This window comes from Thermobia domestica, chromosome 4, assembly GCF_964235325.1.
Source record: "Thermobia domestica chromosome 4, izTheDome1.hap1.1, whole genome shotgun sequence".
NCBI lineage: Eukaryota > Metazoa > Arthropoda > Insecta > Zygentoma > Lepismatidae > Thermobia > Thermobia domestica.
The window spans coordinates 294,408,003-294,422,580 of record NC_137457.1 but is presented as its reverse complement, the minus strand read 5'-3'; the positions used below and the strand labels follow the sequence as shown (position 1 = coordinate 294,422,580).

The 14,578-nt window shown below is 37.3% G+C and overlaps 1 protein-coding gene and 1 long non-coding RNA gene across 2 annotated transcripts in view; one reads left to right on the top strand and one right to left on the bottom strand.

Annotated features, from left to right (window-relative positions):
* Nucleotides 1–3,581: 3,581 nt before the first annotated feature.
* Nucleotides 3,582–14,578, bottom strand: part of LOC145684195 (uncharacterized) — a 189,093-nt gene continuing 178,096 nt past the window's right edge. Inside the window, exon 3 of the long non-coding RNA XR_014131252.1 lies at nucleotides 3,582–4,156. This is a non-coding gene — a long non-coding RNA (uncharacterized LOC145684195). The remainder of the gene's footprint in view (nucleotides 4,157–14,578) is intronic.
* The window catches only part of Gli (carboxyl ester lipase-like protein Gli), a 69,075-nt gene continuing 59,361 nt past the window's right edge, over nucleotides 4,865–14,578 (top strand). Inside the window, exons 1-2 of the mRNA XM_081756225.1 lie at nucleotides 4,865–5,637; nucleotides 10,807–10,953. Coding sequence (XP_081612351.1) covers nucleotides 5,161–5,637; nucleotides 10,807–10,953 — 624 coding nt within the window. The 5' untranslated portion in view covers nucleotides 4,865–5,160. The remainder of the gene's footprint in view (nucleotides 5,638–10,806; nucleotides 10,954–14,578) is intronic.

The window sequence follows — 14,578 nt, the reverse complement described above, 5'->3', positions numbered from 1 at the left end:
AGACGCTGAATATGAGAAATGAATGAAATGGTGGAATGAAAAAAGTGGGAGGAAATGGGAGAACCCCTAGAAAACCCACGAGCACGGTGTTTGTCCACCATAAAGTCCACACGGCGTTAGCTGGGATCGAACCAGTGACCCCCAGCATCGGAGGTGAACTCTCTACCATTGAGCCACCGCGCCCCCTTGTTTCAGTAAATATAACATTGTCATATTAAAGAAAATGAGCACGTTTACTCACAGCAACCTTATTCACTTGGCAGCAAGTGAATCTGTAACTGTGCAAGGGGAGGAAATACGGAAATTATGTGAAAACTATAGACTGAATGCTACTATTGTTGCTAAAGAACTGGAAGCATTTTCTTCAGTGTACAGGGCAAGTCTTCATAATGTGGATATTACAGATTTTTGTAGTAAAGAAGACAATAAAACACACGGAAATTTTGACAAAGACTTTGACGATAACAGCAGCATATCATCCGCGGCAGAAGATTAAAAAAAAAAAAAAAAAAAAAAACACTTAGAGTTGTTAAACATTGAGTATTGAAAGGTTTCATCAAACTTTACAGATTTATTTCCCAGCTTTCATCTTTCTCTAACCTCTCTATGATGTATTACATTCTGGTAACTCTCCCAGTGAAGTAGTTGTTCTGCAGAAAGTGCCCTCAGTAAACTCCTTAAAATACAGAGGTTGTTTCCGATCTATGGTGCACCTTGTGCAGCACTACCAACCGTGAAGAGAAAAAAATAGTCAATCGTGTGGGTACCTTTGGCCATTGTGCGTGACAGGTGTGATAAGTGCATATCGGGACAAATGCCGTTAAAAAATGCTTATTGGAAGGTCTACATAACTGCCCTTGCCGACATGAACTACAGTTAAAGTGCCATTATCAAACTGTGAAAGGAGTGTGCATTCACTGTGTCCAAAAATGGCATATCATGGGGTGTTGAAAGGGGTAAGTAAGACGAGGCGTGGGACGATTCTTGTGGGACAGAAACAGTCCAACCCTGGCCTGCCATAGCCGCACACAAGCTAGAATTCGGGAAGTCGGGGCTCTGGTCACCAGGGAGAATTCACCTACAGAGAAGAGTACCATGAATCGGTTACAGACATCACTGAATAGAGTGCACCCAATCATTCACCGCGATTTGACGTTGGTAAAGCGATGGAAGGGGCATGATCATAAACTCTTGCCAAAACAGATCCAGGAACGTCGCACCAACTGTCGAAAGCTGTATGAGCTGTACCTGGCTGCTGAAAAGTGGTAACACTGGACGAGGCATATGTTTATCTGGATAATTGTCACAAGCAACGTGCAATTTTTTATCGATTGACAAGTGCGCAGGGACTTTCAAAGATGGTTCACTCAATGCAAGGAAAGTTTTGGCAGATGTTTCATAATCATTGCTGGTTACTCGTACCGAGGCAAGGTGACCACATCGTATAGCCAAAAATACGAAGGTGAATTCGGAATATCATCAGACTAACGTCCTGACAACCGTTGATTGCCATGAGATGCCCCATCTCTACGGAAGGGACAAGAATCATATGTGGTGCATCAAGAGAAGGCGTCAAGTTACACATCTCGCTCAACTCGCTTCTTTCTCCAACAAATGGCAGCAGAAACTGGAATTCATGATATTCCATTCACAGACATTCCGGCGAAGTCTTTTGATGCGTTGCCGATGGACTTTTGCGCCTTCGGCCTCCTGAAAAGAGCCTTGTCTCACAGGAGACCCCGGAAAGTTTAAGGGGTATGGAAGCCTGTCAGGAGTACTTGTGGCTTGACTACAGTGCGTGCTAATCTCCTACAGTGGAGACTTCGCTATCGGGGAATTGCTCAGATGCAGGGGCACCAAATAGAGCAGTCTCGATGGTGGCGACATGGTTTGTCTTAAGGGAAGAGCAGTTTGAAATCGTCACCATAGATCGGAAACAACGTCTATAAAAGAAAAACCACTATCGGAGAGTAATGTTAGATGAATGATGTCTGCTATGATAGTTCTGACATCGGAATCAGATGTTCTTGAGAAGGTTTGAAATGAGGACATTATTAACATAATAGAAATGTCTTCTGATGTTAAGTGTCGCAACCTATACTTACATACAGAGTTTCAGAAAATTCGAGATGTTATTTAAAGTTGTAATAAGTAACAAGGTGTAAATTTACCTAGAAAAGTAACTTCGGGGAAATTCCTAACAGCAAAATAAGAACAATGCAATCATTAACGATTTTTCGAGATACTCACCTATAACGAAAAAAGAGAAGGCGAAATTGTGGGGAAACGCAACTGGGAGCCCTATGCGGCAAAAATATCAGTCGCAGAAGTAAAGCATCATATGATCATAAAGGAAGTTTGTTAGCGAGGTAAATTTACGTCCTGTATACGTATAATGTGTAGTAAATCAAACGATGTCCTCTAGTTCTGGTGTTAGTGCTATCATAATTTGGTTGGAACTTTCCATGTAACTATTATTCTGAGCTTAATATTACAAGCCAAGCACAAATTCATTTTTTAAAATACAACTTTGGCTGTAAAACATCTTTGTTTGGAGTTAAATCATTAGGTGGGGGAGAAGGTATTTGGACTTACATTTATGAACTTTAGGGAGAGTTCCTCAAACCACAAAGGTGGGATCTTCACCCCTGCCTCAGCTGCAAGTTGGATTTGTTGGAGTACATATTCTCGTTGAAATGGATGAATATTCTGCATTGCTACAGTGAATAGTGCAAATGGCACTTTGCCTTGATTTCTAATTTAGCTTTTTGTTTCTATCGATTCGCTGTGATCCTTGTCATATGAATACGATTTCACAACAAATATTACATGTCGTATTGTTATTTTCATATCTCTAAAAGAGAAGATTATCAGTATATTCCATCATTGTTTTACAATGTGTTATTTGTTTTAAAGTTTTTTTTTAATGTAACTTTCTCAGTACTGTCATCTATTGACCATAAAGGAAACTATTACGAAGAAAATTTGTTTAGCGTTTCAAAATTGAAATGAAATCTTTGAGTTTTACGTCCCACGGTTATGCAGGTTAGGCTAAAGGAGACGGTGATGAGGAGAGATGAGTGAAATGGTGGAATGAAGAAAGTGGGAGGAAACGGGAGAACCCCGAGAAAACCCACGAGCACGGTGTTTGTCCACCACAAATTTCACTTGGCGGGGGCTGGGATCGAACCCGGGACCCCAAGCACCAGAGGTGAACGCTCTACCACTGAGCCACCGCGCCCCCCACGTTTCAAAATTGAGGCCTGGGTTAAGGTAAAAGAGAATACAGTGGACTAGTCGTCCTAAATTACCTTTTGCCTCCTTTAATTGAGAATATTGTAGAGCAGAGTTTCTGAACCTGGGGGCCGCGAGAGGGTTTCATGGGTTTTGCGAAGATAAGCAGAAGAGAAATATATAATTACAATCTAATAAATATTTTTAAATAATATTTTGAATTTTATTCTGATAGCCATATTTTTACTTTTATACATATTGTTAAGAACAAAAAAAAAAAAAATTATACTATACATATTTTCAACAGGTCCAGAGTTCTTTGAAAAATCAATTTAAATTAAAGAGGTACGATAAAACTAATGAAAACTACACATTGAAACACCTGAAAAATATAAATTCAACTAAACCTGCATATTGAAAAATCAATAATGGACAAATTATTCTGTCGGCAATAACAGGGGTTGCTTTTGTTTAGGATCCTTTGTTTTTCGTTGCAGGATTGTACACGTATATATGTGAGCGAGTAGTCCTTTTTCCAGCAAGCTAGCCACAATGAAGATAGATTTTTGGTATGGGATTTTATTTGTTCCCTAAATTTGAAATGTTAAACAGTTACTTTTGAACAGTTTTTGGTGATACTGAACACATGCACAATTCAAAAAATTCACAACAATACAAGGTAGTGGCTGCCTCTCAAGAAATTAAAGTAGTCTACTCAATAACTTTTTTAACGACAGTTCAAGTTAAAAAAAACAAACAAAACAAAATTAGAAATCACTTTATTTGTTTTTAATCATAAGAGCCAAAATGTGTCCTGAATAGAGTTGTCTGAGTGATCTCAGATGCTGTGTTTCGGGTGGCTTTCTTCAACGTGTTGATGTCTGCCTGACGAATTTTAAAAACCTCAGTTTTCGTGTAATCCCTGAAAAAAAAAGTTACTATATTGAATTTAAAAAAAACAACCGGGAACATTGTCCTTAATTTATCATTTCCTGCGTTAGTACAGGTCAATCATGATAATAATACACATAGGATATTTCATAAACCATAACAGAGTGTCCCAAAAGAAATGACACCCAAACTTTGATCGAGTATATTTTTTGAAGTACGGTAAGAATGGTGGAGACGATTTTTGCGAGAAAAGGTAGCGTTGTCTATGAAGATATTTTGAAAATAAAACAAATGAGAGAAATCGTAACATTTAATTTTAGTAATTATTTAAATACCCATAAGTGTAATTCAAAAAATTTTAAATTGCTTACAATCAATCGCGAGAAACAGAAAAAAGAATTACCCAGGGTAAGTCTTAATGTAAATGTTTAGTACGCATCAATATTCATCGGATGAGACAAAGACTGCATGCTGTTGTGAGCGTTGATAGTTGTAAAGGCTATTTTTACGCATTCAGAAAAAAAAATAAAGAAATGAAATAGCGCATTCTGGCAACAATGTTCCAGAAAATGTACTACCACAGATGTAACATCCTCGTAATTGCAATTAATTTACTCGTGGAGGAAAATTCACATTCGCTTTCAGTAGAGGAATTGTATTCATTCATAATTTCACGTACAACGTGAAGATGACGTCATATGAGTGTCAACTTTAACCAATAAAAAATTAAACTTTGCTGCCACACCGGATGTTGTTGTTTCTACTGTTTGTAAACATTTTGCAACAAAAAAAAACTTTTTGTTATCAATTTAATCAAATTAATGACGTATGGTAAGGGCAGTGCCCGATTGTGAAGTAGATGGTTTCAAAAGAAAGGTGGAGGATATGCTTTTTGTTTCAGTTGTTATGGGAAGATGATATATTAAACTCTTCCATTGGAGTAGTGAATCATCTGTTATAAGTGCTATTTGAAGTCATTTGCATAGTTTTGAATTTAGAAATGCATGTTTCGTAAGAGAAATTACAATCCATACTATGGCGTCACGTAGGGGGTGTGTATATTCGTTAATGAAGAGTAGCTGGATTATAATTTTTGTGATATTTATTCAGAGGATATGTCCAACTTTAAGTACAAGACACAATTACTTTAAGAGAGATGTTAATCGTTATCGTGACAGAAATCAGGGCGATCGTTACGATATATATGGCAATCGTTATCATTACGATTGGAATGAGAGGACAACAGAATTTCCGTTACCTGGCATTCTTGCTGGCTGGAGAACTGATTTACAAGGAAAGAACAGAAGTGGTTCAGAACATTTAGATAAATATGTAACTGTAAACACTGCACAAGGTGAAATCCATGGCTTTCGTGTTTATTTATACGATAACCCTGATCCACTTTCTTCGTACCGCCCAGATCCAAATCGAGTGGAAAAACCTTTAGCAAATGTTAGTGTCTTTCTTGGAATTCCATACGCACAACCACCTGTGGGCGAAGGAAGATTCAAGGTAATTTCTTTTTATGTATATAAAATAATCAGAATTTTTTCGAGATGGGCTAACCAAAGTTGGATGAACCTTACTACTAAATGCTTTGTACACATACACAAGCTTGCAAATCTAGGGATTAATCAAGTTCTGCGTAGTAGGTCCAGGAATGTGGAACCTAACGGAAACTAAACTAATTTACCCTACCCAAAACTATCTAAGCCTCAATTAAGGTGGATCTGCTCTGCGGCACAGAAGCCAATTCCAGTATAGCTTCTCCATACATTTGTTACAAGAAGGTAACTTAAAATGCCTCGCATTAGTTAGTAGCCTTATACAAACACAGTCAATGGTACTATTTCAACCATGAGAACAATCCTATTAGAAAAGGCAAAATTAAGATATCTTGCCATGCCTACCTTCGCTAACGCGCCTGATTCCTATGGGCGCGCTACTCCGCAGGTCCTTTTAGTGCAGGATGGTGGGTGTTTTCTGCATAACTGAACTGAGTACATGTTATTTGTAAAAGTACATTACCTGTCGCAATCGAAAAATATGTCTGAACGAACCTTACGCATAGAAAAGAACTGAACTGTTTAATGTAAAGTTAATTCCAAGGTAATAGCGATTTTTATCTAAGCATTCCAGGTTCAGTTAAAAAAAAAACTTCGATTAATCATGAAAAAAACATTCGAAGGGTTAACTGACTCAGATGGTTGCTACAAGGTTATAGAGATCATTAGTGTACGGTGATTAATAAGGGAGAAAAACGAAGTTAAATTCTGGACTAGTTCGCATTTTGATGTATTTCAACCCCACTGTTTTATTAACTTACCAAGGACGTGTATGGTACAGTAATGAAGGGATACAGAAATGTAGAGCACTAACTAATAAGGGGGGAGTTACATCTGAACCAAATATGGTGAAATGATGCAAAGTTTTGGGCGCTTTCCCATTTTATGGGGACATGCATTTGTAAAATCCACGACAGAAATAAGGGCTTAAGTTTAGAGTTGCCCCTCCAGTCTGAAGTTGCCCTTGGACTTTGTAACATACAAAAAACAGTGCTTAAAGTATTAAAAATTGTTACATTTCACTTAACTTCAGTACTCCGTGTGTTTCACAAAAATTTAAAAGGTTTTCTTCATTATTTTTGCGCATCCGTTACACCTGTTCGCCATATTCGCCATATTTTACAACTACCATGTTGCTGAAACCTTCCGCATCTGGCAAATAGTACTAACTTCCACATATCTTTTCTCGTATTAAACATAACTCTCCTGCCCAACTTACATTCCTAAACATCAAATAAAAACTTCAAATTATCATTTCTTACCTCATTTCTCCTGTAAATTTTCCTGATTTTTATAAAAAGCGGAGGGGTAACTCTAAACTTAACCTGAAATAAGTTATGGGATTGTATAAGTTACCAAAATATGTCGGGATCTTAGATGATAAAAATACCAAATAAAAAGTGTGCTTTTTACCACGTAGTTCTTCATAAGAGACGTGAACTGAAGTGCTATGTAAAGACAGAGTATTAAGTGATCATAGAGGTGTCACAAAGCTTTGTCACACACGAGGCGTTATATTTTATGCCATCCACTATCGTCATTTGTGCATATACCCACCGTCGCTGACTCGCGTACTCCCCACGACTGCACCTCGCTAGTGCTCGGGCCCTGCTGCTGTGCTCCTGCCCAAACTGTTATAGTACGTTCGCTATCCTGGTATACAGTTGCTGTCCGATGCCCATGCACCACGGGTGGTGGAGGATGTCACCAAATTCAGTATGAGGGCTTATTTATGGCTGGTCGAAGGAAAGTCGGTGAAGGTGATAGATCTGTTGTTGCCACATTTCCCTTTTGTGTTATTTCTAGAGGTATTTTTCTTTCTTTAAAAAATACATTAAAACATAATATCTAAGAATTCTGTATACGAGGAAACGATTGGAAAACTGCTAATATATATAGAAGTGGTTAGCGAGGAATAATAATAATTATTGTCATCCATATTTAAGTATTACGTTTGTCGTACAGATTGCCAAAGTAGGTTTCAAATGAGCACATATGATTTTTTTAAATTAACTAGTAAATCCATAATGACTTTAAGAAACAAGCAATCGGAATTGTGCAGATCAGGAAATAAACCTTCATAATTATAACAAAAGTACAATAACATGAATTCACGCAGATGTTCATTTTTCTATTTTATATTTCAGCCAAATAATACTGGAAATTTTATATTTTTTCCACTAGTCCCGAGAGTTTTTACTAGTGTTGCTTTACTCCTACTTCTTTGCAACACGTCTAATTAAGCGTAATTTATTGTTAGGATATATAGTATTAATTAGTGTTGCCTCTGAGATGAGAAATATCTTTTAAATTCGAGACGAGATTAGAAAAAAATGACAATTCTTGTCTCATTTTCGAAACTAGAATCGAGACGAGACGATAAATTTCACAAGTCTGGCGGGCAACTCTAGTTTATCCCAGTCTTAGTTCTCAACATTTATTTTATTGATACATGAATCATAGCATAAAATCATAAATTTGATAAAATGATGTGAACACAGTGTAGAACATTTATCAATCTTTTAAAGATACGCAAGTCATTACGCCATGTACTCCATTGATAAATATGATTTGAGTGTTATATCTTTCCCTTCATGAATCTCTTGTTACGCTGAAGGATTCTGGTAATCTCTAGATGAAATTAAGACAAATGAATGTTGTTTCACAGTTAAAACTATGAAAGACTTCCAAACCATCCGAATACAATACTCAAAATTTCGAAGTAGTCGACTACATCTACAACTACTGGATGTAATAGAGGAATAATATCAAAGAAACAACCTGTTCCTGAGTCCATATATATAAAACATTTTTCGCTATTCGTTACTGTTTTTGTTCTGTGGCGATCGTTAATTTGGATCACTTCCAGTGTGAATAGAGGGTATAGAACCTATTCTTGGGACGTTGAATTGATAGCAAAAAAAAAAAGTGCGTCTCAATGTCTTTTACAGTTCTTGCTCTATAAAAATCAGTATTGAAACCAGAAGTATTGTAAATTGAATCACTTCCGGTTTCGATAGAGTGTTTCTGGGGCGCTGAATCGATTGCAAAATCCGCATCTCGATATCTCCTGTTGATTTGACTGTGATACCTGACGACAAACGAACGGACAGACAAACCCGCTCTGTAAGACTTCCGACACTTATGCATTGCATAGTTTGAATTTTTTTTTTTTTTAAGTCATAAATTTTGTATGTGAATTTACAAAATGAAACGAGACGAGGACATCTTTTTCGATAATCGAAACTAGAGAAAAAAAAATTCTTCCAGAAGAGAGACGAGATGTGACTGACAAAATTTAGATAAGAAAACCCTATTTCTCGTGTCGACTCGTGAACACCACTATATCGGACGTATTTCTTATTATATTGGTAATAGTATTCGAACTGTGTTACACAATAGGCTTCAGTGTTTATCAAAATTGGAGAGTGCGTCTATTACAGTGCGTTTCTTACGTTTTGCTACAGTCAATAGTTGCTATTTATATAACTCTTTATTATTCTATTGCTGTAGTGTTTAGTCAGTGTTCAAGGGAGACGTTTATGCTTGTTTTGTTACATTGCTCTAGTTTCGCAGAAAAATGTTTACTTTATCTGAGTTACAGGAAAATAAAAGAAAAGTGTGCTGTGAAAAAGGTTTTTAAATATTGACCGAAAAAGAAAGAGAAAAGGACGAAGTTAAAAATAGTCACTGACCATTCCTTTCTTGACAATTTGGAAAGACATAAGGCAACGTCATACAAGCATTGATGGATCGGTTTTGCCAGCGGGAGAGTCGTCCACTGTCGTTATTTGAGTGCTGTTTTGTAGTTTTTGGGGAAAAGGGAACATGCTTTTGAGTTTCTGAAACTGTATAAGAGGATAGGGAACAGTCTATAGATAACATTCGTACTTTGTAGTGACCACCTTCCACAAGTTGATTTGTGTTTTTTTTACTTGCTTCATGTTTTATGCACTTCAGCTTTTATGCTCTATGTGCATACGCTGTAGTTGTATCCAACTGTCCTAAAGCCAATCTGCACCCATTAATGGAACTCCTCCCTTAAGAAACACGTTTTAAGATAAAAAGAGTTCATTTCCTGCTAAGAGAAGTTCGTATTTATTAATGCTTGTATTGATTTCCCTTATCTGGTAGTACAGAAAAGAAGTATTATAGTTTCATATGCGTTTTGTAATTTCTGATGTCCCAGGGACATGTATTTATTTAATAGAGACTTCTACTCCAATTCCTCGTCTAAAAGTTTATTACATAATGCTGTAGTAGAGTATTGTTTACAGTGATAGAAACTTGATAGGGTAAGGATTTTGTTTCTTTATTTCTAACTAGTACGTAAGTGCGACACTTAACAGTTGGAAGATACTGATATTGCGAAGTAATACAATACAGACGAATAAATATCTAGCGAAAAGCAAAGAATGCATAAAATTGAGAAATATTTGCGATCAACAGTTTGAAATGAACGACGAGAATAAAAAGCGATCAAATCTAGCTAAGGTGTATTAAAATGACAACAAATAAATAGTAATGTAACATTGAAAACAGGTTCATGGGGTCAAATCAGCGGAAAATATGTAACTATATAGATCCAGATTTACAATAGCCTTCATGGACATAAAGATGGTAATTTTACAGAAATAAGTGAGTGCATATGAAAGAGAACTGTCTAAAGTCTTGCGTATCCTGGAAATGCACTCAAAACGGTCAAAATAATCATCTGTTTATTTTGAAACTGGATTTTGTAAGGCAAAGAGGAACAACTTACACAAACTATACATGTAGACACGAGAACTGGCTGTTAAAGCAGTTTGGAATTCCTATTTGAACATTTCAAATGTAACTCTCCAGCGCTCATTCAGATTATACATAACTTTTGTTGAGTTTTTCACTTACTATCCGGAACGCCTAATTTTACTAATAAAAGTAAAATTTTACGTATGGTAAAATTGTACTATAGTATCCAAATGATAAAACAGTTCGATACTATGTTTCAGTGATCAGGTGTTATTTATGAGATAATGGTCTATGCACTTGTAAGGTCCTGTCTATGTCTGTTTCAAATAGGTACCAATCTTTTTAGTCTCATGACGATGTCAGTTAATTTTCCATTATTTTTCAGCCACCACGGTACCATCCAGGTTGGAAGGCTCACAATGCCGTTGATTTCGGTCCAGCGTGTCCTCAACCTGTTAAGTATATTGGCTATACAAGAGGAGTTCCTCTTATGGATGAAGATTGCCTCTACCTCAATGTATATACCCCAACGGTAAGTCTTTAGTTTATATTGAGTAGGTACTGTCCTTTTTACTTTCGTTGTTGCATAAGGACGAAGAACAGACAACTGAGTCGGTACAGTCCTGACGACACGATCTTATTTTTTCTGTGTAATAGCTTTAATACGAGGTGTCTTCTTTAAGTAAATACGGCGTTGAAATAAATAAAGAAAAGAAAGTATACAAAGTATACTTTTCGTAACAATATTATTGTTACATGAAAGCCTGTACTTTAATCTAGTTTTCTTTATAGTTTCCAGCAATATTAAGGCACTTTACGGTATCGTACAACAAACTTTTAAATACCATCCTCATAGAAGTCTGTCGCCTGATTTGACAACCACTGCAACACGGCCGTCTTGACCTTATCATCATCGTCGTGGCGCTGGCTACTCACATGTTTCTTCAAATGCAGCAACATGTGATAGTCACTGGGCGCCAGATCGGGACTGTACGGAGGGTGTCAAGATTTTTCCAGCCAAATGATGCTATAATATTTTGAGTGTAAGTTGCCGCGTGTGGACGGGCATTGTCATGAAGCAAAACGATTCCCTTAACATGCCATCCCTTTTATTTTGTATTGTACGGCAGCTTTTGTTTTTTCTCAGTACATAATTTACTGTCTCCATGAGGCAAAAAAATCTACAAGCAACATCCCATTCCTGTCCCAAAACACAGTACACATGATTTTCCGGGTTGAAATTATTTGCTTGAACTTTCTTGAGTGATGTTGAATGTCACCATTCCGTGGATTGTTGCTTCCATTCCGGTGTAACGTAAGCTACCCATCTTTCGTCGCCTGTGACAATTTTGCTTTAAAAATTGTACCTTCCTCACTGTACCGCTCAAGAAAGGTCAACGCACTAGCTAAAGGTTTGGTTTTCTGCATCTCAGTCAACATTTTTAGTACCCAGCGTGAGCAGAACTTTCGATAATCTAAGCCTTGATCTGCAGTTTCACAGAGAGAGAAAATTTGAGGAAACTTATCAGATAAGAACAAAATTGTAAAGCGTCTGTTCTCCTTCACTTTTCATCAACTTTCTGCACCAAATCTTCAGTTATGACAAAAGGTCACCCACTTCATTCCTCATCATGGACATTCGAGCAACGATCTTTAAAACCCCTAACCCATTTCCGTAACATTCCAGCGCTCGTAATGTTTTCTTCATACACCTCACTAATCTAGCGATGAATTTCAGCCCTTTTCATAACTTTAGCCCTAAGAAAACAAATCGCAGGGTGTATTTCACAGTCGGCGGGATTCTCAATCCGCGGAGGCATTTTCACTACTCACAAACAAACGTAAACACGGTCGAATGTTTCCGTAATGGCGTCTGTGGCTTGATAACAGATGCAAGTACACAGCGCGCATGCGCGGGATGCCGACCACAGCACTGCAGCGGCCGAATTTCGAAACGGTACTTTAAAAATACGCCTCGTATTCCGTGAGAAATTTGTGTGGATTTTTGAGTGGTACTGATGTAGGTAAGATATTGTAACTAGAAAAAAAAAAAAATGTAAGGGGAAATTTCTAGGTATGATTTATACTTCCTGCAGAGTTGACTAAGACGATTCGAGATAATTAGAACAATTGGAATACCTAATGTTTGTTTCTTATCTTAGGGTATGCAAGAAATTTTATTAAGATTTGTATCATAGTGGCGGTAATATGTATTTCTCGATAAATTCTAGGTTCTGCAGCATAGCCAGGCACTTGAAAATTTACGATTAATAAATAACCGGAAGATTTTGTGGTAGGATCTTACGATGATAATATTCAATGCGTCGTAAGAAAGCAAGTAAGAAATTTGTCCCCTACCAGGCGTGTAGTGTCTTCTTCATCTACAAGAGTTCACGTTTTGTGTTTACGAGACAGAAAAACGTAAATTTTATTATTACAATTTGTAAATTCTACTATTATAATTTACTCCGTTGATTAAATTAGGATTCCATCTGTAATGGAACTGAAAATATTTCGGATTTCGGTACCAGAATCTAAAATAAACGTTTTAATTCTGTTCTGTTCTGGGAACAAAGCCGAAATAAATTTCTACATATCAGTTCTGTTCCCACAACCGAAAACCACAGCTACAACTGTCAAAATGGCGTCCTCTGAATGGACGCTTCATTACTGGAAAGAGAAAGAAGTCACTTGGTACTAGGTCCGGTGAGTATGGAGGTGGCAATATTTCATATCTTACTTCCATTGCCTTCATCATGGATGCGTGGGTGGAATGATCTGGTGCATTGTCTACCAGCCCCGTTTGTGGTCAATCCACTATGTTTCTTCTTCAGTTCCTCTCGTAACTTAGTCAGGAGATGGGAATAATAGATTATAGTAATAGTTTACCCCTATAGTATGTAATCTGTCATGATGACTCCTTCACAGTCCCAAAAAACGGAAAGCATCATCTTGACGGCAAACTACATTCGTGGTTATTTAGGGATGGGGAAGGAGGGGTGTTTCCACTGCTTGCTCATTTTATTTGTTTGTGGCTCATAACGATAAACCCAACTTTCATTCATTGTCACTATTCTGCCGGAAAAATCCTCTTCATCCACCTCACAGCAATGCAACAATTCTCGTGCAGCGTCCTTGCGATTTCTCGTCTGAAAAGGTGCGAGCAGTCGTCGTGGCACCCACCGTGCTGACTTCATGAAAATGCAGCTGGTTAGGAATGATATTCCAGGCAGGCCCATAACACATTCCTATTGCACATATAACACTTTCAATGAATATCCTTCTATCTTCCATTATGATCTCAACTTTTTCCGTCAAGACGGCTTCATCAGTGAAAGGTGGTCTTCCAAATCTAGAGGCGTCTGCAGTGGCCATGTGTCCAGTGGAATTGCCGTTTCCATCTCATAGGTTGGGCGTTCACCCCCCATACACTTTTTTCATCTCTTCGTGGATGTGCTTTACATATTTCCCCTTAAAATTGAGGAACTTGATGACGCTCCATGCCTCAAGCTTGTCATCATCGCACCTTCAGTGATTTACTTAAAAAAAAAAAATCTAATTAGTCCAAAACTTGCATGGTCAACATACAAGGATCTAACTTTAAAATGCATTTCCGAGAGGGTTCGTAGTTCGTTACCTTCTAGGTGATTGCACGAAGTTTTTGATACCCTTTCAAAAGAAAGAAAAGTAATATGCGAATAATGCCTGTTTTATTTGTGTTGAAAGTATTTACATGTGGCTCTGCTTGTGTTCATGTTTCACTTTTGTTGTTTTATGAGTGTTTGTTTTCAGTTTAGTGCTTCCTGTGCAACTGAACTAATGTTTGTAGAAATAAACTATGTATGCTCTTTAGTATATTTAATTTCTCTTCACTCTATAGAAATAGATCATGCTCTGAAAGACCGAAATTGAACAGATTCCACCAGAAGATAGATAGTAGCACGCAGTGGATTTGAAACAATTCGTATCTGAAACATTAGTTTCAGACTCATATCGTAGGAGTCATTTTTATGTCGTTACTCCTGTCACTGAGGTACAAGTATTTTCAATCGTACCCGGGTGCATGTAGTCCCGAGTTCGATTCCTGGTGGGAGAGCACAAAAATTTAATTTCATAATAATTCACTTTTATTAATCAATTACCACCTTTAGCCTAAA